Source organism: Miscanthus floridulus, chromosome 10, assembly GCF_019320115.1.
Source record: "Miscanthus floridulus cultivar M001 chromosome 10, ASM1932011v1, whole genome shotgun sequence".
Lineage (NCBI taxonomy): Eukaryota > Viridiplantae > Streptophyta > Magnoliopsida > Poales > Poaceae > Miscanthus > Miscanthus floridulus.
In genome coordinates, this window is record NC_089589.1 from 749,510 (window position 1) to 770,024 (window position 20,515).

Below are 20,515 nucleotides of genomic sequence, written 5' to 3' on the forward strand. Positions count from 1 at the left end.
GAACAAAATCCCCGGAGGGCAGATTACTTTAGGTGAGGCAACCGAGTAATAGGTAGGCACACAGTCCCAGTACGAAACAGTCTCTTTTTTTCGATAATGATACTGTGAGCGCGTGCGTCGGCCCAGGCGCTCCTTGATGGGCCTGCGGACCGGCCCAATAAGCTTGCTCCGTTCTTCTTGACTGGGCACTTCGACGACTTCTAAAAAAATTGGACGCTACGATATTTTCCCACTTCGCCTCGCGGCCTTCTCCACCGCCGCACCACCCTGCCCGTTCGCCACGGCTGCCTCCACCGCGACTCTATAAATACATCTTGTAAGTCGCACGTGAAGAGCAGAGGACTCACTGCATTCTCTGTGTTCCGTAAACTTGCCTCATATAGTCATATAGTGAAGATAGTTGGTTGGCGTGCTCGTGGTTTTTTTTTCCCACGAGGGTTTTCTACATAAATATCCGTGTCTCTTGTTATTAGATCTTTATTTGCATTATTTGCTAACACCTGCAAACATGAATCGTGATATATATGCAGTGGAACAAGGAGGAGTACATTCGACAACAGCTAGCAAAGCAATCTGCTGGGAATGTTCTGGTATTTCGGTATATATAGAAGGGATATAAACGGTAGATGATCATCCTAAACTGTCTAAATGTGATATATCATTAGTAGCCATATAATTAAATTCCAACTAAAATGGTACAGATGAAGCCCAATTTGTATCACACAAATTAACGTTTTTGAGAGGTAGGAAATACAAATTTCAGAGAGTAGTGGCCATGCAACCACCGTTACACGAATCCAGGGCTCCAACTCAACATAATATTGTATAGTACGGAGTATATAAGTAGGAGTAATGCTTAGCTACTCTACTGGTGGGCGGAATGATCTTGAATTCTGAACCTGATGAGGCGCCCAATCAATGAACGAACCAATGTGTAGTAAGTAGCTAGTCCTGTGTGTTGCAGGGCTGGCCTCCTGTCACAATATAATTAATACCTGTTCTTCAACTAGAGGATCCCTTTAGCTTGCTTGCTTCTTATTTGACTGACTTTCTCATGCCTATGCTATCATCTATCAGGGTTCAATTCCATATATATGGAGTTGAAGTTCTTGATCTGTGGCTTGTTGTAACAAAATATATCGTTACTCCGGCCAGTGGTGCTTTGAGAATCATTTTTGCTTATGATGGTTTTGGGCAGCCCAGGCGCCGTGAGAAGTAGTGTTCAGGTCATGGTCAGTTTGGTAGTAGACAACATCCCCATGGTCGCTGACGAAGTGGTTGACTCTGAGGCTCCTGAGGAGCACGCCAAGGAGGTGCAGTGGCAGCGGCCCTGACTTCTGCGGCTCCCGGTAGTATCGCCCCAGTACTGGCTTCGCTGCCTTAGTCTGTTTTCAGATCAAATTTCAATTTTTAAGCAACAGAAGAAGAAAGACAATTGTTTTCATGTTACATTTTGTTTAACTTGTAAGCAACAGAATAAGCAAGACAATTGTAACTTTTGAGTATTCTTTTTTTTTCGAGAACATGCTGCGCGCGTGTTTCAACTTTTGAGTATTCAGACGCGCTATATATGAGCTAAGTAATTCAGTAGCATCTACATATTCATTCAGACATTCAGTAAGATAACGATTCAGTAGAGCTTAGTACGTATATATATAGATGGATATTGATCATGGTTAAAAGGTAGCAGCTAGCTTACAGCTTCAACGAGACGGTAGTGCGGGATCTGCGGGAAGAGGTGATGAATGACATGGGTGCCGATGTCGTGGTGGATGTTGTTGATCCAGCCGTAGTCCCTGTCCACCGTTGTCAGGCCACCGCGCAGGTAGCTCCACTCCTCGCCGCGGTACCAGGGAAGGCGCTCCTGGTGGCCATGGTGGTGCAGGTACGTCACCAAGTCAAGCCACATCACAAACACCTGCATACATGCAGTTAGGGATGCATCGATCATCAATACTGCTGCTTTTGGTATTCGTTTTGAGTTGCTTGCTAGCTGATGATTCCACAATGCAAGTACGTATACCAGCTAGGAAAAAGAAGTAGTACTAGTTGCTTATAAGCAAACATTAGTTAGTTAGTTAGTTAGTGGGGGGAAATTACTAATCAAATAGGCAATAAGCTAGGACAGTACTAGAGTGATTGGTTGGTTTTCTTACAAGGTATGGGAGGCCGTACATCTTGAGCACCTGGGCTGGGCCGAATGCGCACGCCATGGCGAGGAGGGAGGCGATCATGATGCACCAGCAGGTGGTTGAGACCATGACGTCTCCCTTCTCCTTGGGGCTGAACAGCTCACTGCTGGGAAGAAAGTGGGAGCCCGTCTTTCCAGGGCTCCTGTACAACTGCATCCATCCAAGCACAACCAACTATATAATTGAGTTTGTTTTCATCAGTTTGGAGACTGAACATTTGAAATTTTTTTATGAGAGATGCTCCATGCATATGCATTCATGCATGTGTATGAGATGATCTTATTCAGATTAACACGTACGAGGTAGACGGGGAATGCGAGCAATGGGAAGGGGACTGTGAATCTTAGCTTCTTTGTGCGTGGCTCCAGTTGCCGGTACAGCCCCTCCGTGATCTGCATTATATTGCTGGCAGGCAGCTCCAATTAAGTTTCAGAAAACACAGGCATGGATTCAAAGACAGATACTACTATATTTTCCATCACATATGAACCGAAAGCAACGACAGCAAGAATCAGACAGTCGCAGTTGCCCTGAACCAAAATAGTTGGATGCGCGGGCTTAGACGAATGACAACCGGTGCACAGCTAAGGCAGTTTGTTGATTTGTGGCAGCGCATAAGGGGGATCCAGCTAACCACACAGCCGAATCAGATACGGTGGCGATTCTCGGCAGATGGCCGCTATTCCTCAAGATCAGCATACATGATACAGTTCCAAAGGGTCTATAAAGGACTACAAGTGGGAAGATATTTGGAAAACAAAGGTGGAGAACAAATGCAAGTTCTTCCTCTGGCTGCTATTGCAAAGGAAGCTGCTCACGTCGGATCGAATAATTAAGCGGGGAGGACAAGCAAACCCAATTTGTCAGTTGTGCAGAACACGTAATGAATCAATGACACACATGGTTGCAAACTGCCCTTACTCCAAAAGAGTCTGGTGACACATAGCGCAGCAGACCGGCCACCTAAACATTCAACCAAGGCAATCGGTTACCAATCTGAAACTATGGTGGTCTGATCTATAGGGCGAAACACAAACAACTGATCCGGAATAACATAGAAATCAAATTATCACATATACGACATGGAACATTTGGAAGGAAAGATGCCGACGAGTATATGACAATAAAGCACTAACGGAGATACAACTAGTGGCTGTAATCAGGCAAGAGGTGGCTGCGCTCAGGCAGGCGATGCAGATGTTGGACACCTAACCGGCATGGCTTGATTTATATATTTTTTTCATCCTTTTTCTTCTATGTTTCCCCCTTATTGGGTCATCAGACCTTAATGTACATTACTCAATCCCTACTGAAATGAAAAGGCAAAGCATCTGCCATTTCCCTAAAAAAAAGCAATGTATGTCTGCAAATTAATAAGTACTATAATCCAACTAATGATCATTTAGCACAGCCATATATACTGCAAATCAGAGCCCGAGAAAAGTAAAGCATCGCTGTAGCTTATCTTGTGATTACCACTCAGAGATCTGGAGGACGTGAATTATATTGAAACTTTTCTCGTTTAGTTTTTTTTTCCTCATTACATCTTGATATTGATAAAAACATGATGCAGCTAGTAGTTGCCCCTGACGACACAAGAAATAAAAGGGCAATAAGCTAGGCTGACCATCGTATGGCATTGCCAAATACAGATATACCACTACAAGTGTGTTTGGGTTGGTACTTGCATTGGTAGCCAGCAGTATAAAATTTTGGCAGTAGTAACTTAATTAATTGTTGGGATCCAACAACGGTAGGCAGTGGTACCTTATTTAGCAGTCATATATGATTTAGTATTTATTAGCAGCAACTCTCGTGATGGGTTACATGGTGCAGATACAGATATAGCTAGATCTAGCTGCTGCCAGCTGCTGCTGCTGGTGGTGCAGCGGTGGTGATGGTAGGAGCCAGTACCCAATTCATTATTATTGGTTCAGGCTGTTAGTCACTGAATTCTCGCTCTGGGTAGTAGGAGAATTCTTACTCTTATCGAGAGAGGATGACACTAGGAGTTGGGGCAATTTTCTTGTCTATTTCTCACACAAGCTCACACAAATGCCATACCAACCTGAGGAGTTGGGGTTACATATTTATAGACTGCTAACCAGCCAAGCATAGTCCAAGATGCTAGTCTAAGATGCTAGTCTAAGATGCTAATATGTTGTCCTAGCTAAGATGATGTCCTCTAGTTTAAGATGCTGTCCTCTAAACACAAAAACAGCCACAAGGACCATGTGAGCAACAACAGCCCCACAAAGACCAGCCACACATGACTTATCCATCATTCTCCTCCTAAGTCTTGTGCGTCGTCTTGTGGGAGAGTTGAACCATCCCGGTCCTGGAGCAGAGCTCAAGGAACTTGATCCTCCCAAGGGGCTTGGTGAGCAGGTCCGCAAGCTGGTCCTTGGTGTTGATGTAGTTTGCCTTGATGCTCCCTTCCTCCAAACAGCCTCGGATGAAGTGGTACCTCACCCGGATGTGCTTGCTGCGTTCGTGGAACACGGGGTTCTTTGCCAGGGCCAAAGCGGACTTGCTGTCCACCCTGAGCTCCACCGCTCTAGTGTCTCTGCCGAGGAAATCACCAAGCAGTCGAGCGAGCCAGAGCGCATGAGTCGAAGCGGTGGAGGCCGCTATGTACTCGGCCTCGCAGCTGGACAGGGCCACCACCTGCTGCTTGACCGACTGCCAGCTAACGAGGCACTTGCCGAGGAAGAAGAGGATCCCGCTCGTGCTCTTGCTGGTGTCGATGTCGCCGGCGTGGTCGCTGTCGCTGTACCCGACGAAGTGTGCCGCCCCAGGACACCTCGGGTAGTAGAGGCCGTGGTTGAGAGTCCCCGCAACGTAGCGGATGATCCTCTTCACAGCCTGCTGGTGCTCCGTCGTCGGTCGCTGCATGAACCGACTAACGTAGCCGACGGAGAATGCCAAGTCCGGCCGTGTGTGGGCGAGGTAGCGAAGGCTCCCCACAAGGCGCTGGTACTGTGTAGCGTCCACCTCCTCCGTCGTGCTGTCGCGGCTCAGCTTCAGCCTCTCCTCCATCGGAGTGAGAGCTGGGTTGCAGTCGGTGAGCCCAGCTAGCTCAACGACGCGCTTGGCGTAGGCGGTCTGTCGAAGCGTGATCCCGGAGTCATCCTGGTGCACCTCGATTCCCAGGTAGAAGGAGAAAGGCCCCAGGTCACTCATCTGGAAGGTGGCCTTCATCTCTTCCTTGAATGCCGCCACCTCCGCATCCTTGGTGCCGGTGATCACCAAGTCGTCGACGTAGACACCCACCAGCAGGGCATTTCCTCCATTGCCCCGTCGGTAGATGGCCGCCTCGTGCGGGCTTTGCTCGAAGCCCATCCCCTTTAGCGTGGAATCCAACTTGGCATTCCACGCCCTCGGTGCCTGCCGCAAGCCATAGAGGGCCTTGCGCAGGCGGAGCACCTTGCCCTCCTTGCCGGGGATCGCAAATCCCGGCGGCTGGTGCACGTAGACCTCCTCCTTCAAGTCGCCGTTAAGGAACGCCAACTTGACGTCCATGTGGTGAACACGCCAGCCCTCCTGGGCAGCTAGCGCAAGGAGGAGTCGCACGGACTCCATCCGTGCCACGGGAGCAAAAGCGTCGTCGAAGTCGACCCCCTCCTGTTGCATGAAACCTCGTGCCACCAAGCGAGCCTTGTGCTTGACGATGGCGCCGGCTTCATCCCTCTTCAACTTGTACACCCACTTAAGGGTGATCGCGCGGTGACCACGAGGAAGGTCAGCAAGCTCCCAGGTGCAGTTCTTCTCAACCGCATCCATCTCCAACTGCATCGCGGCACGCCATGCCACGTGTCTCTCGGCCTCTGCAAACGACCGAGGCTCGCCGTTGTCACACGCAAGGTGCAACTGCGCCTCCAGGTCGTGAGGCACCGGTCCCGGCACCGGCTGGTCACCGAGAAGGTTCTCCACCGTACGGTACCGCAACGGCTCACCGTCGTGGTACGCGTCGACGTGCTCCTCGTCGTGAGAGAGCGGAGTAGCGAGCTCAACCGGGCCGTGCTCGACACGAGCTGGTGGTGGAGTAGACGTGCCCGGAGTGGTGCCTGTCGGTGCTGGAGTGCGTGGCGTTGCCGGCTGTGGTGGAGCCGGCGAAGAGCTCATCGCAGCCGAGGTCCTGGCTGGAGAGCGTGGTGCTGTCGGAGTAGCAGGTGCCGGGGTCGGTGGAGGCTTGGAGACTGGGGTAGACGCGCTCGCCAAAGAAGAACTGCCTACTCCCCCAGCTCCCTCGAAGTGGACGTACTCGATAGTGAAGTCGTCGTACGTCGGAGCCGAGCCGTCGTCCACTGCCTTGTCCCACGCCTATCCTCGCCCTTCGTCGAACACAACGTCGCGCGCCATGCGCACATGCTGTGTCTTTAGGTCGAGGATGCGGTAGGCCTTCGAGCCCTCCGCGTAGCTGATGAACACTCCCGGAGTGCTCCTATCGTCGAGCTTGCTGATGTGGCCAAGCTCCTTGGCGAATGCGAGGCAGCCAAAGACCCGCAAGTGGGAGACCGCCGGCTTGCGCCTATGCCAAGCCTCGTACGGCGTCCTGCCGTCGAGCGCATTGGTAGGCGAGCGGTTGAGGATGTAGACGGCCGTCACCACCGCCTCTCCCCAGAAGATAGCTGGCATCCCCCTCTGCTTGAGGAGGGCTCGAGCCATCCCCACAACCGTCTGGTTGCGCCGCTCGACGACGCCGTTCTGCTGCGGGCTGTACGGCGCGGAGTAGTGGCGCTAAATGCCCTCGTCAGCGTAGTACGACGCAAATTCAGCTGCCGTGAATTCGCCGCCGTTGTCGGTGCGCAGCATGCGCAGCTTGCGGCCACACTCCGCCTCCACAGCAGCCTGCGCGCGCCTGATGGCGTCCATAGCCTCTCTCTTGCTGCCGAGGACCATCACCCACATGTAGCAGGAGAGGTCGTCGACGAGCAGCAGGAAGTAGCGTCGTCCTCCCGGTGTGGCCGGTGTCACCGGGCCACACAAGTCCCCGTGCACAAGCTCGAGCCTCTCCTTGGCTCGAAAGCTCGCCTGCTGGGGAAAGGGGAGTCGCCTCTGCTTCGTCAACACGCAGACGTCGCAGAGCTACTCCACATGGTCGAGGCACGGTAGGCCTCGCACCATCTCCGTGGCACTGAGCCGCTTCAGGGCCTCAAAGTGAAGGTGCCCGAAACGCTCGTGCCACTGCCACGCCTCGTCGTCCCGACGAGCAGCGAGACAGAGGGGTTGTGCCACCTGCACGTTAAGAACGTAGAGTCGATTTGCGCTTCTGGATACCTTGGCAAGAAGGCGACGACAACGATCCCAAATCCTCATGACTCCGTCCTCAACCACCACGCGCGAACCGTTCTCATCCAGCTGTCCCAAGCTAATGATGGAGTTCCTCAACATGGGGATGTAGTAGACTCCGGTGAGCAGCCTGTGCTCACCAGACACGGTGGTGAAGATGACGGAGCCGACGCCCTTGATCTCCATGCCGGAGGCATCCCCAAACTTGACGGAGCCTCGAACGCTAGAGTCAAGCTCGGTGAAGAACTCCCGTCGACCGGTCATGTGATGGGTGGCGCCGGTGTCGAGGCACCACCCGTCAGTCTTGTCGTTGCCGGAGCTGTCGCCGAGGAGGGCGTTTGCTTTTGGCTCGTCGAGGTGGAGGAGAGCCGCTGCGGCCGGTGCCGCTGGAGGTAGCTCGATGCTGGCATGTGCCATGAACAGAGCCGGCTCCTCCTCCTCCGCCTATGCAACGTGGGCCTGGCCACGTCGTGGCTGTCGACAGTCCTTGGCCCAATGGCCAAGCTGGCCGCAGTTGCGGCAGGTGTCGTCTCGTGCCGGCTTGTGCCTGCCGGCGGCGCCGCCCTGGGCGCCTCCGCGGGCATCACCCTCGGCACGTCCTCACGCCCCGGCCTGGGCGTCTCTACGCGCCTTGCGCGGCTTGCCACGCTTGTGGCCGCCTGTCGTGGAAGAAGGCTCCCCTTCCTCCGGTCACCCTGGCTGGCAAGCCACTGCTCCCGAGTGAGAAGGAGCTTCCCGCCAGTGGTGATGGGCCCCGAGAGGGACTGTGGCTCATCACTGTCGATGACCTTGAGGCAACCTATCGCCTCCTCGATCGACATCGTGGAGAGATCCAGCAGCGACTCGATCGAGCGAGCCATCTGCTTGTACTTCTCGGGGACGCAGCGGAAGAGCTTTTCGACAGCTCTCTCCTCGCCGTAGGTGTCATCGCCGAACTGCACCATCTTCTGCAACAGAGTGTTGAGACGGAGAGCAAAGTCATCAACGTCCTCACCTGGCTTGAAGGCCAGGTTCTCCCACTCCTTGCGAAGTGCCTGCAGCGTGGACTTGTGGGCGCGGTCACTGCCGATGCGTGCCACAACGATGGCGTCCCAAGCCTCCTTGGCAGTCCGCTTGCTGGTAAGCGAGAACTGCATCTCGGGCGGGACTGCAGCGATGAGAGCATCCAGCGCCCGTCGATCTAGATCGTAGTCGACGTCGCCATATCGGACTGCCTCCCACATGTGCCGCACCTAGAGCTTTACCCTTATCACCGCAGCCCACTCGACGTAGTTGGTCTTGGTGAGGGTAGGCCACCCACCGCCGGGACCGACGTCCCTGACAACAGCCTGGAGCCCGTGGTAACCACGGTACCGATCCGGGGAGAGAGAGCCACGCTGCCTGTGAAGGCCGCGCTCTCCATCGACCCGTCCGCCACCGTTGCCGTGCGCGCCTCCTCCAGGAGCGCTGCCGCCGTGCGCGCCTCCTCTAGGAGCGCCACCGGCGCGTCCGCACCTGTCTGGGCTGCCGCCGCGCTCGTGGGCGTGCGCGGCTGCCCCAGGAGCGCCACCGCCGTGCGCGCCTCCTCCAGGAGCGCCGCCAGCGCGTCCGCGCCTGTCTGGGCTGCCGCCACGCTCGTGGACGTGCGCGGCTGCCCACTGCGCCGCCCGCGCTCGCGCTGCCTCCCTCTCTAGCAGCTCGAGGTCTGCGTCGGCGGTGTCGTCAGCGGAAATGGAGCTGCCGATGCTGCCGCGCAGAGCCTCGACCTCCGCCGCCACCGCACGCGCTGCATTCGCCGTCGCCGCCGCTTCCGCCTCTGCTCTGGCTGCTGCCAGCTCCGCCGCTGCCAACCTCGACGCCCTTGCCGCCGCCGCAGCGGTCTCTGCCGCCGCTCGCTCGTGTTCCTCTGCTGCGGCAAGTTCGGCCTCCTGCCGACGCCGCGTGCTCGAGGCGACCGAGCGCTGAGACTGCCCTGCGGACATGACGCGCTACCGGGGGCTGCTGCGTGGGGAGAGGGCTGCTTCAGACGAGCTAGGAGAGGAGTGAACAGGAGCGGCCGGAGCTGCTGCTACTCTCAGCTGGGGCTGTTGCGAGGCTGGGCAAGGGGATGAGCAGGAGATGCTCAGGCTACAGGATACTACGGCTCTGATACCACTTGTTAGTCACTGAATTCTCACTCTTGGTAGTAGGAGAATTCTTACTCTCATCGAGAGAGGATGACACTAGGAGTTGGGGCAATTTTCTTGTCTATTTCTCACACAAGCTCACACAAATGCCATACCAACCTGAGAGGTTGGGGTTACATATTTATAGGCTGCTAGCCAGCCAAGCATAGTCCAAGATGCTAGTCTAAGATGCTAATATGCTGTCCTAGCTAAGATGCTGTCCTCTAGTCTAAGATGTTGTCCTCTAAACACAAAAACAGCCGCAAGGACCATGTGAGCAACAACAGCCCCACAAAGACCAGTCACACATGACTTATCCGTCACAGGCATCATGGACCACATCTTTCAATTAATCTCTGCATCAGTCAGAGCTAATAAGAAGCAGTGGTTGATTAGTAGCCTGCAATGCCATGTGACTGCCTGGAGCGCCTAGATCTGCAGCAGTCTGTTTGAAAGCTAGCTGGTCGAGCATCCCATGCATGAAAAGCAAAGGATAGTTTCACAAAAGGATGGACAAAATTTATGCTGAGATTTTTTGCTAATATAGTACTGCACATATATGCTATCGTCTCTAGAAGAACATGACTGTTGTTGGAGGCCTAAATGCTGCTGCTCGGTGAAGCTCAACCACATTTAGCTTACTTAAGTCAGTATGCTGCTACTTCCTCCGTCCAAAAAAAATACAATTCTTAGTTTCTAATAAGTCAATCAGTTTGAACTTTGATCAAAATTATATAAAAAATATATACTAACATTTTTAATGCAAAATTAGTATCATTAGATTAGTCATAAAATATATTTTTATAATAAATTTATTTGGAGACATAAATATTAATACTATTTGTTATAAATTTGGTCAAACTTGAGCTATTTTGACCGGTACGGATCTCATAATTACATTCTTTTATGAACAAAGAGAGTATATGTGTAGCAGCTACATACTAGCAGCAACAAAAAAATATTTATATTTATATTTAAGATGTACTAGTAGTAGTATACGAATAGATAGATAGATGTACTGAGTGACTGACCGGGTGCCATGACTCGTCCCTGTGGATGTGGCCGTGGTTCTGATGGTGTGTTCTGTGGCTGATCCTCCTGCATCATTCGTGCATGCCCACCAATAATTAACCAGTCAACTCCTCAGTCACAAGCTAGGTACGTGTTCCAGCTCAGGTTAATATTTATTATGCATGACGGTGTATCATCAAAGACCAGCTAATTAAGAAGATATCAAACCTGCCTGCTAATGACGATATATGTGTGCATGGCAATGGATTTCTTTAATTTTTACATGATGACATGTTTTGTATACAGTGCATACATGACACAGGTAGCTAGTACTTGGCTGTGCTGAGGTGAATGAAGACAAGACACTGCATGCAACAAATTTAATTATGCAGCTAGCTAGTACATGCATGGATGCTACACTGGTATGCGTGCATCATATCATATATCAGCAGAGATTCTCTATGTAATAATATATAATAATCAAGCAAGCAAGCAACATGTAGTGTTCTCTCCATATAAAAATGTTATTATACGTAATATGCTCTCCTACATAGACCATCCAAATAAATATCTATGACACCGATCGAGATCGTATCGTATCGAATTTTTGGAGAGAACGAAAAAGAAAAAAGCAACATGCATGCAGTGTGCTCTCTTCCATCTTTTGTTTGCCTGCCTTACTTTACGTGCACACCCATAGTTGTCGTCGATGCCTTATTGCAAACGAAAGCGACAAAAAGGCTATATAGGCATGCATGCATCAAGGGATGGAGCCATGGAGGTGAATGAAGAAGAAGAAGAACAAGCAAAGCAAGGGAGGAATTTTTTTTATGCCTCTTATCTGGGTATAGCTGTAGTATCTATTCATGTACAGACTCACACTAACCCTACACACGCACACCACACTTACACCATGCGTACACAAACAAACCTACAACTATACTCAGATCACTAGATCGCGTCCTTTGAGATCACCGGGTCCAACCATGAACCCGTAGGCGATGGGGCGCGTCGCATTTTCTTCGTGGCTCCATGTGAGAGGCAACAGAATTTTTCTAGGGGCGAACCCCGGTGAGAGACGTGAGTGCGATTCGTGGGAATCGAACTCTGCGCCGGCTGGATGCCCACCGGCTATGCTAGCCATCCGAGCGCTGCTCGGTTCTCGCAAGGGAGGAATTCGATCGAATTGAAGAACATGTATACTACATACCATCCATGGTAGGGGACGAGGATGAAGGAGTGTAGGAGATGCCCCACCACGCTGTTGAGTGTCGCGCTGTCCGAGAAACTCCCGTGACCACTGCACCGATCAATACATTACATATATATGTATACATTACATGCATATCGTCGTCAGGTTGGTCATCACCGTCGTCGTAACCAAGAAAAGGAACAGACGACGTTGAGTGGTCCCGGCCGGCCTGGAGGAGGAACGGACGGGCGTACGCACCAGTCGTGTCCCAGGACGAAGAGCGCCCAGAACATGGTCCCCTGCGCCGCCCAGTACACCGGCCACACCGCCCAGCTATCCATGCCCGCCGCCGCCGCGCCCAGCGCCGCCACCACCGCCACGTCGCGCGCCACGTACCACAGCGACCGCCAGGGGCTCTTGCGCCAGCAGTGCTCCGGCACCGCCGCGCGCACGTCGCCGATGCGGAACGGCGGCGGCTTCCCGGCGTCGAAGCCGTCCACCCGGCTCTTCATGTCCTCCGTCGCCTTGGCCGCCGCCTCCTCAACCTGATCCGCCGGCCGCCTCATCGTCATCTGTGAAGAAGGGGGCGGCTGCTGTTGCTTTTGCGGCGGCGGCGTTTGGGTCTGCGTCTGCATTGGTACGGTGGTGGTGCGATCGACCGCCGGAGTTGGAGAAGATAGATCCGAGAGAGAGATGGAGTTGGTTTTGCTAGGACATGAACGGGAGGCGTAACGTAAGACACTGAGCCTCTCTCTTCCTCTCCCACAAATAATAAGCCAACACAAACAATATATATGTCGTGTCTGGGCGCGGCGTCTCTTGCGGCTACCTATAAGCAGCGGGCACCCAGCCCACACCACATGCTTGTGCCAACCCCAAGCCCGCCCCTTTTGGGACGAATCAATCGATCATTTTTATTTTATTTTAGAAACGAACCGCCTGAGGAGCTGAAGCAAGTAGGGTATCGTCGTACCACCCGCACCCACCCTGCTCAGCAAGAAAGTAAGTGAGAAAGCATATTTTCTTTCGGCGAGAAAGTAAGTAAGTGAGCATATATACCGAATGAGAAATGCAAACTCCAACATCAAGCAAAGTATAGACCGACTAATACTAGCTAGCTAGAGATATTTATAAAATGGCCAATCAATATAATGAGAATATTATTGATTGGGGAGAATGGAGAAGATAAGCATATCCAATCCACTATTCGCAACTACGAAAACTGGTGACCTTTTGTTCCCTCCTTTCGGCCGCCAACAAAAAGTAAGATCTAGAGGACACAGGATTAAACCATTCCTTAGCTTACTTAGTGGTCCAAATTAGCATGTGCTAGCTGTATCAGTTTGCGCAAATTAACGATCCCCGATACCAAAGCTCAAAGGTAACTACTGGTTACCTTTGACACACAGGAGCATATACTGTGATCTAATGATACATGACTAGTCGATGCCGTACTTTGACGGAGGCGTAGAGGTTGGCGGGGGCTTTCCGGCGGTGGCCCTCGACGCTGGCCCTGACGAACTGCAGCTCACCGGCGGGGTCGTAGACGCCGTAGACCCCGGGCTTAGGGGGCAGCGTGGGTGGGCTCCTGAGGGATGGGCACGGGGGACGCCTCGGAGAGCTTCTTGAAGGTGGCGACGGCGAGGGGGCGGGAGGCGCGGCGGTGGCGGAGAGGGAAGCGAAGCGTATTGGAGGACGACGAGGAGGAGACCGGCGCGGAGAGGAGAGGGAAGGCGAGGCGGAGAGAAGCAGCAGCGGTGGCGGTGGAAGCCATGGCCATGGGGATGCTGCGACGGTGGGGCGTCTGCTCTGCTTTGCGTCGGCGGCGAGTGGTGGTGGTGTTGTGTCAGTCGGATCGGATGTGAGCATCGTTTCGGCCCATAAGAAGAGGCCCGTTTCTGCTGTCTGCTGGTTACAGGCAGGCGCAGGCCGACCTGCTGGCCTGCTAGACCCACCTGCAAATACAGTCTTGGTGGGCTGTTCTGAACTTTTTGTTATTTTATTTGTTTTTCTTCCGTTCCCAATCGACATGGTGCAGCAAGAGGGAGTTAGGAATACTGTTTCTGCTCAGAATTACAAGATGTTCTGTGTAATTCGTGCTCAAGATACATGCTGGAAAAAAACAAGCAATGGTTTACTAAGGAGAGTAATTTCCAACACTTTCCAAGTGAAGATGCAATACTCTCCGAGATTTAGGGTTTGTTTAGATGGAAGCTTGGCATGCATTGCCTGCAACTGATCCTGGGACTAGGTGTCAATTGGATAACCGGAGTGCCACTGCCTGCCCAAGGAGACTGTTGCAGTATCCATCCAAACCATCCCTTAAAGCAGGTTTGCTAAATTCCTTATACTACCACTTAAAATCTTTTACGAGACGGTGCCCTTTTATTAACCTAGTCGTATGCAAAATCCAACCGTCTCGGTTAATGCCTATGATTAATGGAGGCGGTTATTTTCATTAACCAAGGCGGTCACAATTATCTGCCTCGCATAATCGATTTACGGAGGCGGTTTCCTAAAATCTATTTACGGTCTCCAAAAATACCCCCATTTTTCGGAGGCGAACCTCTTATAAGGCCCACCTCCGTTAATGTGGCCGAGCCCACTCACGGTCCATCTCAGCCCATCTTGGCCCGACACCAACGTCGTAGTATATATACAAGAATGAAACCCTAACCATCTCCTCTCCCTTACCCGGCCGCTCGCGTCCCTCACTCTCCTCTCCCTCGCGACTCCTCTCTCTCGCCAGTGAGCACTCACGCGCCACCACTCCCTCTCCCTCTCCCTCTCTCCACTTGCGCTCGCCACCGCTCCCTCTCCAGGCTCCCAGATCCGGTGAGGAGGCCGTCTACCCACCACCACTAGCACCACTCCGTTTCCCGATGCCACCACCAGCACCTCTCCGTCCGCGCACCACCACCAGCTCCTCTCCATCTCCCGGTGCCTAGATCCGGCGAGGAGGCCGGCCGCCGCGCTCAGATCCGGCCAGTAGGAGGCGCTCCCTCCACTCCCTCGTCGGCGCTCGCGCTCAAGCAGCTCGCGCCGCCGGTGGCGGCTCTGGCGCGAGGCGGTGGCACTGGTATCACCAATGCTTTAGCAATCCCCTCCTCTGCTCCAATGGATACCCTACACCCTCACAAAGATAAGATAAGGAGCACAAGACCCAAAAGTCATCATGAAGGCAAGCATGATACAACTAAGGATATTTATTACACCATCATCGACACCAGTATTGATAAATGCAAGACCACCAAAAAATCAATCTATAGCGATGACTTCGGGAAGGTCTCTAGCAAAAATCCTGAGGAGACCTTTGAACAACATGATTCAGTCATAAAGGGAAAGCGAAGGTTTAGTCTCATCTCCAAGCCGCAAGAAAACTATGAGAAGGAGAAGGAGAAAGAAGCCACCTTACAGGTAACTATTCTTTATGCCTTCTAATACTTTTACTTATTAACTTTTTTCCTTGTATCAAGAAAAGTAGAATTGAGTTGTTTGAATTGTTGGTGTGTACACAGTTTGAAATGCATTTTGGTATATAGTATAATGATGTGTTGAGAATGACATAATTAGTTAAGGATATCAACATTATACGTTTATTTTAGGTTCATCAATTTTTTCCTACGTGCAGTGAAATGATAGTGTTCATTTAATTGCTTGACATATTTATTATGCATGTAGCATTGAGTTGTGAATTTAGTATGCTCAAGCTCAAATACATGTACCTATCTGCCTATGTATGTTCAACTATGCATATTAAAGGTTACACATGCCTTAAGGACCATAAATGTAAAAGTTTGTGTGTAGATAAAGATACCCAATTCTAGGATAATTTAATTATTTTATTGATTATTTTTCTATGAGAAGGAAAAGAGCACAGAAGTCAAGAATAATCATGAAATGGAGCGTACGACAAGTGCAGTCAAGGACAGGTCCCGAAGCATTGATATCACTACCATTGACACTAGTATTGATGGATGGAAAGCCACCAAAAAACTCACCTATAGGGGAGGGTTGCTGACAAAAAATCCATGGTGGCCTCTAAACAAGAGGATGCCTATGAGGAGGAGGAGAAGGAGAAAGTGACTGCCTCACAGGTGACTACCCTTTATGCCATTTGCATTTTTTACTACTTAATAACTTTCTTCTCCTTCTATGGAGGAAACTATGATTCAACTATTTGATTAGTTGGTGTAAAAAATATGCAATTTTACATGAAAATCGAGCTTATGTTTGTGATGGAAATGATTATCAATGGGTAAGGGTGATAATACTATATGTTTCTCATAGTTTCACCAAATGCTTCCTATGTGCATTAAAATATCAATGTTGATCTCTCATTTTTTGACAAACTTATTATGTCCCAGATGATTTCATTAAATTTAGTGATTAGTTACTATACTTTAGCCCAGTAGAATGTACCTACGTGCCCATGCAAGTATAGTTATGCATATTTGAGGTTACACACATGCCCATGGACAATAGTGAAGCGGAATATGAAAGTGTGGGTATAAATAATTTAATTGTTTTGTTACCTTTTTTCTAGGGAAACAAATGTTACAATGTATGTTGTTGTTTTGTGTCATAACTCGTTGCCATGCATCAACAATCATAATTATGTTGCATGTGTGTTTGTCAAAGGAAAAATTGTTCTTTGAAGTGCATTTCTTAGGTAGGGGAAGACAAAAGTAAAAAAAATCAATGTGTTTTGGTTGTAGTTAGGATATCAATGTAAAAAAACTTTACCATCGGATTTATGTACTATTTATGATGACTAAATGGTTTTTTCTTATATAGGTAAATAAATTACCTTATGAACAAGGTCAATTGTTGCTTCTATTGTTATATCAAACAATAGATGCCTTAAGTTGTTTGTTTGGTGACAAACATAAACATTTGGGATAACAAACAATAGATACCTTAAGCCCATGGTTATTGTTGTGCCATGTGACTAAAAAGAAATGTGTGGGATAACAAACTATAGATAAAAAGGAATCTACCTTCATCTATATATGTTCTCTAATTTGAGATGGAAAACAGCCATCACATAGTTTAAAAATGTTGTAGAGTTTATGTAGTGTGTTTAGAACCTTGGAATTAATTGTATCCAAACATGTCTATTCAGTCTAATGCTTTTGTATCACTATATGTTAGATACATAAGGAAGCACACCCATACGCACTCCTCACAATCCATCTTTCATGTGAAACTCATTCATTGACACTTAAGCGACTACCTAACAAACCCACAATTTGTCATAGAATTTTCTGAGCCTATTGAAGTAGCATTTTGATTCACTATATGACAAATTTGGAAGTTTCTGTTAACTTGTCCAATTGTTCATTGACTTTGTCTTGATAATTTTTACTTCCTCATGAGAAAAATGCATATAGTGTTAATACTTATTTGCACTGAGGATATTGTTCTATCCAACTATAAGTTTTGTACCTTTTGCATGATGGTATAATACTAAGGGTCATTGAGAGTTGATTAACAAACATATAATAATATAAGGTAGACAACCTTAGCACTACATACATTAAGGATTTACCCGAATTATTTTTTACTGCAGGGAATCACGATTTCTAGTGGTAAAGGTGTCATTGAAATATTGGATGATCAAATTCAAACTAAAAAAAGGTAATTATCTCAGTTCACCAGTTGAATTAGAGTGCTTTAGTGTTGAAGCCAAAATACAATAAGTGATGCATATTCTTGATATGATAAAGATATTTTCTTTTACATAAATATTGCAGGACTAGATGCTCTCAACCAATACCAGAAGACAATGGTGACACCGCTGTTCACATAATAGCCATAAGAAGAAAAAAGATCTCAGACATCATAACACTGGCTTCTTAGTTCCTTCATCTGTGACACCAGCTGCTGCATGCCTGCATATGCTCCCATTCTTTCTATCAAAAAGCTAAGCACGTGGTCGGTTGATAATTGGTGACTGGAATAACATATGTTCTCCACTTCTCCAGCTAGGTATCTTCATTTACACACACACACACCTACTCGGCTGTTGGATGCATGCCTTTTTTTTTTTTTTTGCGAGTTGCACGAGTATATAGCAATATATTCCATTGCACACAGCACGCTCGCGGAACCCAACTGACTTCGAGCAGCTGCAAAAAACGACGACATAATCATTTATCCAGCTCCAAGCCTCCAGACAATGTAAGTGCGAAACGATTTGAAAGAAAAGAAAAAAAAAATAAACACACACATGACACATGCATGTTGTGTGTTGGGTACTCCAGTTTAGCTCACATTGACAATGAGAGACAGACATAGCAGCTAGTGTCTCACGGTCATGGACTGACTGGATGCCGGGATGTGATAATTCCTGAATTGCATCATTAGCCGGCAAGATTCTCCCTGTACTTGGAAGAGCGCAAACGGGTTCTAAGATGTGCGGACGTGGAGTGTGACTCAGACAGTGAGACGGTCGTACACAGCAAATTTTCACTGTGAGTTTTTTTTTCTTGATCACGCAAAAGGTTTGTGTATGCATCTTTGTATTAAGGTAGAGAAAAGATTCGATACAACACGTTTCCAGACACCCTAGGGTCAATAAAGATTTATATAGAAGCTCAGATCCTTTCTAGTGTACTATAAGCTAGGTTGTTATATTGGATAGAGATCGACTCAAATTTGCGGCGCCGGCAAGGAGGCCTATACCCTAGCTGCTGGGCGGCGCCGCCCCTTGCGTGCGCCTACGTCGTCGACCGAAGGGAACAACTTTGACTATGGCGCTGGCGAGGCCGACACTTAGCCGCCCCACTGCCTATAAAATTAGCGAAGGAATAGTATTTTTCTTTCACAACAAATCAGCAGTACTTTTTACTTACTTTTGAGCAAAGCGAACAGGCTAAACGAAAGGAACACTGACAATTGCAAAGCGAACAGGCTAAACGAAAGGAACACTGACAATTGATGCTACTAGTTGCTAACGAAAGAAACACTGACAATGAACCAAACACACCACCCAACGGAAAAGGACACGGTTGAATTCACTGAATTCGGTACAGAAATTGTGCCTTACATGTCCTTAGGTTTATTTGTGCCTTTATTACAAGTTTACATAATTAAATGTCTCCTTTAAACCACACTAATACTCTGTACATCTTGTAATAAAAAATCGTGGCTGTCTGAGCAGGAGGAGAAACAAGAACCGATGACTTCAATAAGAGATGTGCTGGTGCCCGGACGTCCGACGTGATAGGATTCTATCGGACGACCGTTTCCCGCGCGCGCCTGCACAGCCTGCACCCCGTCCGCTAATTCACCCTGCCCGCATGCGCATCGCTCCGTCGTCGTGTCCGTACGATTTGCTCGCAATCCGCCTCGATTCGACCCGCCCCCATCCGCGCACCTCCGCCCCCATCTGTCCGCCTCGCCCCGCAAGCGCACCCAGCCCCGTCGTTGTGCCCCCCCCCCCCCCCCCCCCCCCCCCCCCACCGTTGGCCACCAAAGCGTCATGCGCCACGTCCATCGGCCACTAGCTTGCCACACCCCATTCTTTGTGCGCCCGTGCCATTCCACCATCACTCCCTCACGCCCCCTGACTCTTCGAACAACATGAAAGACGTGCAACATGAAACACTTTGCAACATACGTCTGAAACAGGTGAAACATCTAGACATACACTTGCAACATATGTGTGAAAACATATGCAACATTCAAATAGAACATTTGCAACTTGCAATGTGAAAACACTTGATGTAACTGACGACCGGAATAGATGAAATATTTGGAACATACTGTTGCAACATATGTGTGAAATATATGCAACATCTAGATCAAAATGCTTGCAACATACGTCTGGAATAGATGAAACATTTTGAACAAACACTTGCAACGTGCCTCTAAAACACTTGCAACATGTGCAACATCCTCGATATACTTTTCCAACATCCATATGAAATAACTGCAACATACCTCTGAAATGTATGAAAACACGTAAAACATATATTTGCAACATAGGGAAGGGGGAGCGCCTATGCCGGTCAATTCCGGCCGTCGGAGTGAGAGTCGGCGGCGAGCGGCAGCGCGTGAGCACCACTAGCATCTAGCACCAGCAGCGCGTGCGAGCACCATTGCCACCGGCACCATCAGCACCGAGCTTGCCTCGGACGAGCGGGCGACATGCGCGATGGGGGCAAGCGAGCGGCGACGGATGGGGCGCGCGATAGCAACGAGGGGAGTGCGCGTCCGCGTCCAGGACGGGGCAGCCGCAAGACGCTGAGGTGTAGTGCGCACTTTGTTGTTCCGAGTCAAAACATCATATACAAGGTGTAAGAACTCTGTTACTCGCTCCGTTCCAAAATAAATTAACTTAAACTATCAAAAACAGAGACACTAATAAAGAAACGAGAAAGAAAAAAAGAAAAACAAGGTTCACGCTAAGCTTGTCGTCTCATGACTTAATTTATTAGCGCGGAGTAAAAGAAATTCTGTGAACAAATACAATTTTAAGCGTCCACTAAACATAGTACACTCGATCGAACAGTCAATAAATAAAGAAACAAAAATAATGGAAATCCCACACGAGCGAGACAAAGGAAAGGAGATCCAGAGCTAGCAGCGGGTCGAAGGGAGCAAGGGCTCTGAGGATTGAGACTTGCATGCATGGGCTCAAATGAATACGAGTTGCACTCGTTTCTCGCAAGCAGCGT

At 49.5% G+C, this 20,515-nt stretch overlaps 2 protein-coding genes across 7 annotated transcripts; one reads left to right on the top strand and one right to left on the bottom strand.

Annotated features, from left to right (window-relative positions):
* Nucleotides 1–603: 603 nt before the first annotated feature.
* LOC136486043 (fatty acid desaturase DES3-like) lies at nt 604–12,737 on the bottom strand. 4 transcript variants are annotated; one of them, XM_066482816.1, is made up of 7 exons: nt 12,090–12,737; nt 11,850–11,939; nt 10,660–10,726; nt 2,492–2,584; nt 2,157–2,342; nt 1,700–1,918; nt 604–1,385 (listed from the first exon to the last, which is right to left on the bottom strand). In XM_066482816.1, exons 1-7 carry the CDS (start codon nt 12,464–12,466, stop codon nt 1,170–1,172), a joined length of 1,248 nt encoding a protein of 415 aa, XP_066338913.1. In that variant the 5' UTR covers nt 12,467–12,737; the 3' UTR covers nt 604–1,169. The 4 variants fall into 4 exon arrangements, with proteins under 4 accessions (XP_066338913.1, XP_066338912.1, XP_066338915.1 ...); XM_066482815.1 differs by having other exon boundaries at nt 2,157–2,366; XM_066482818.1 differs by lacking the exon at nt 10,660–10,726 and having other exon boundaries at nt 2,492–2,597.
* A 1,951-nt stretch (nt 12,738–14,688) lies between these two features.
* LOC136487470 (uncharacterized) lies at nt 14,689–19,247 on the top strand. Of its 3 annotated transcripts, none has more exons than XM_066484596.1 (5): nt 14,689–15,248; nt 15,699–15,928; nt 17,404–17,471; nt 17,588–17,822; nt 18,997–19,247. In XM_066484596.1, exons 1-2 carry the CDS (start codon nt 14,949–14,951, stop codon nt 15,915–15,917), a joined length of 519 nt encoding a protein of 172 aa, XP_066340693.1. In that variant the 5' UTR covers nt 14,689–14,948; the 3' UTR covers nt 15,918–15,928; nt 17,404–17,471; nt 17,588–17,822; nt 18,997–19,247. The 3 variants fall into 3 exon arrangements, with proteins under 3 accessions (XP_066340693.1, XP_066340694.1, XP_066340692.1); XM_066484597.1 differs by lacking the exon at nt 18,997–19,247 and adding an exon at nt 17,931–18,541; XM_066484595.1 differs by lacking the exon at nt 18,997–19,247 and having other exon boundaries at nt 17,588–17,845.
* Nucleotides 19,248–20,515: the final 1,268 nt, after the last annotated feature.

Excerpts from the sequence above, each read along its gene's own strand:
- LOC136486043 (XM_066482815.1), bottom strand. The coding sequence starts at position 12,466 with ATGCAGACGCAGACCCAAACGCCGCCGCCGCAAAAGCAACAGCAGCCG. Across the intron at positions 11,940-12,089 it reads TTCGTCCTGGGACACGACTG|TGGTCACGGGAGTTTCTCGG; the intron begins GTGCGTACGCCC and ends TGATCGGTGCAG. Across the intron at positions 10,727-11,849 it reads CTCGTCCCCTACCATGGATG|GAGGATCAGCCACAGAACAC; the intron begins GTATGTAGTATA and ends CGAATGATGCAG.
- LOC136487470 (XM_066484596.1), top strand. The coding sequence starts at position 14,949 with ATGGATACCCTACACCCTCACAAAGATAAGATAAGGAGCACAAGACCC. Across the intron at positions 15,249-15,698 it reads AGAAAGAAGCCACCTTACAG|GAAAAGAGCACAGAAGTCAA; the intron begins GTAACTATTCTT and ends TTCTATGAGAAG.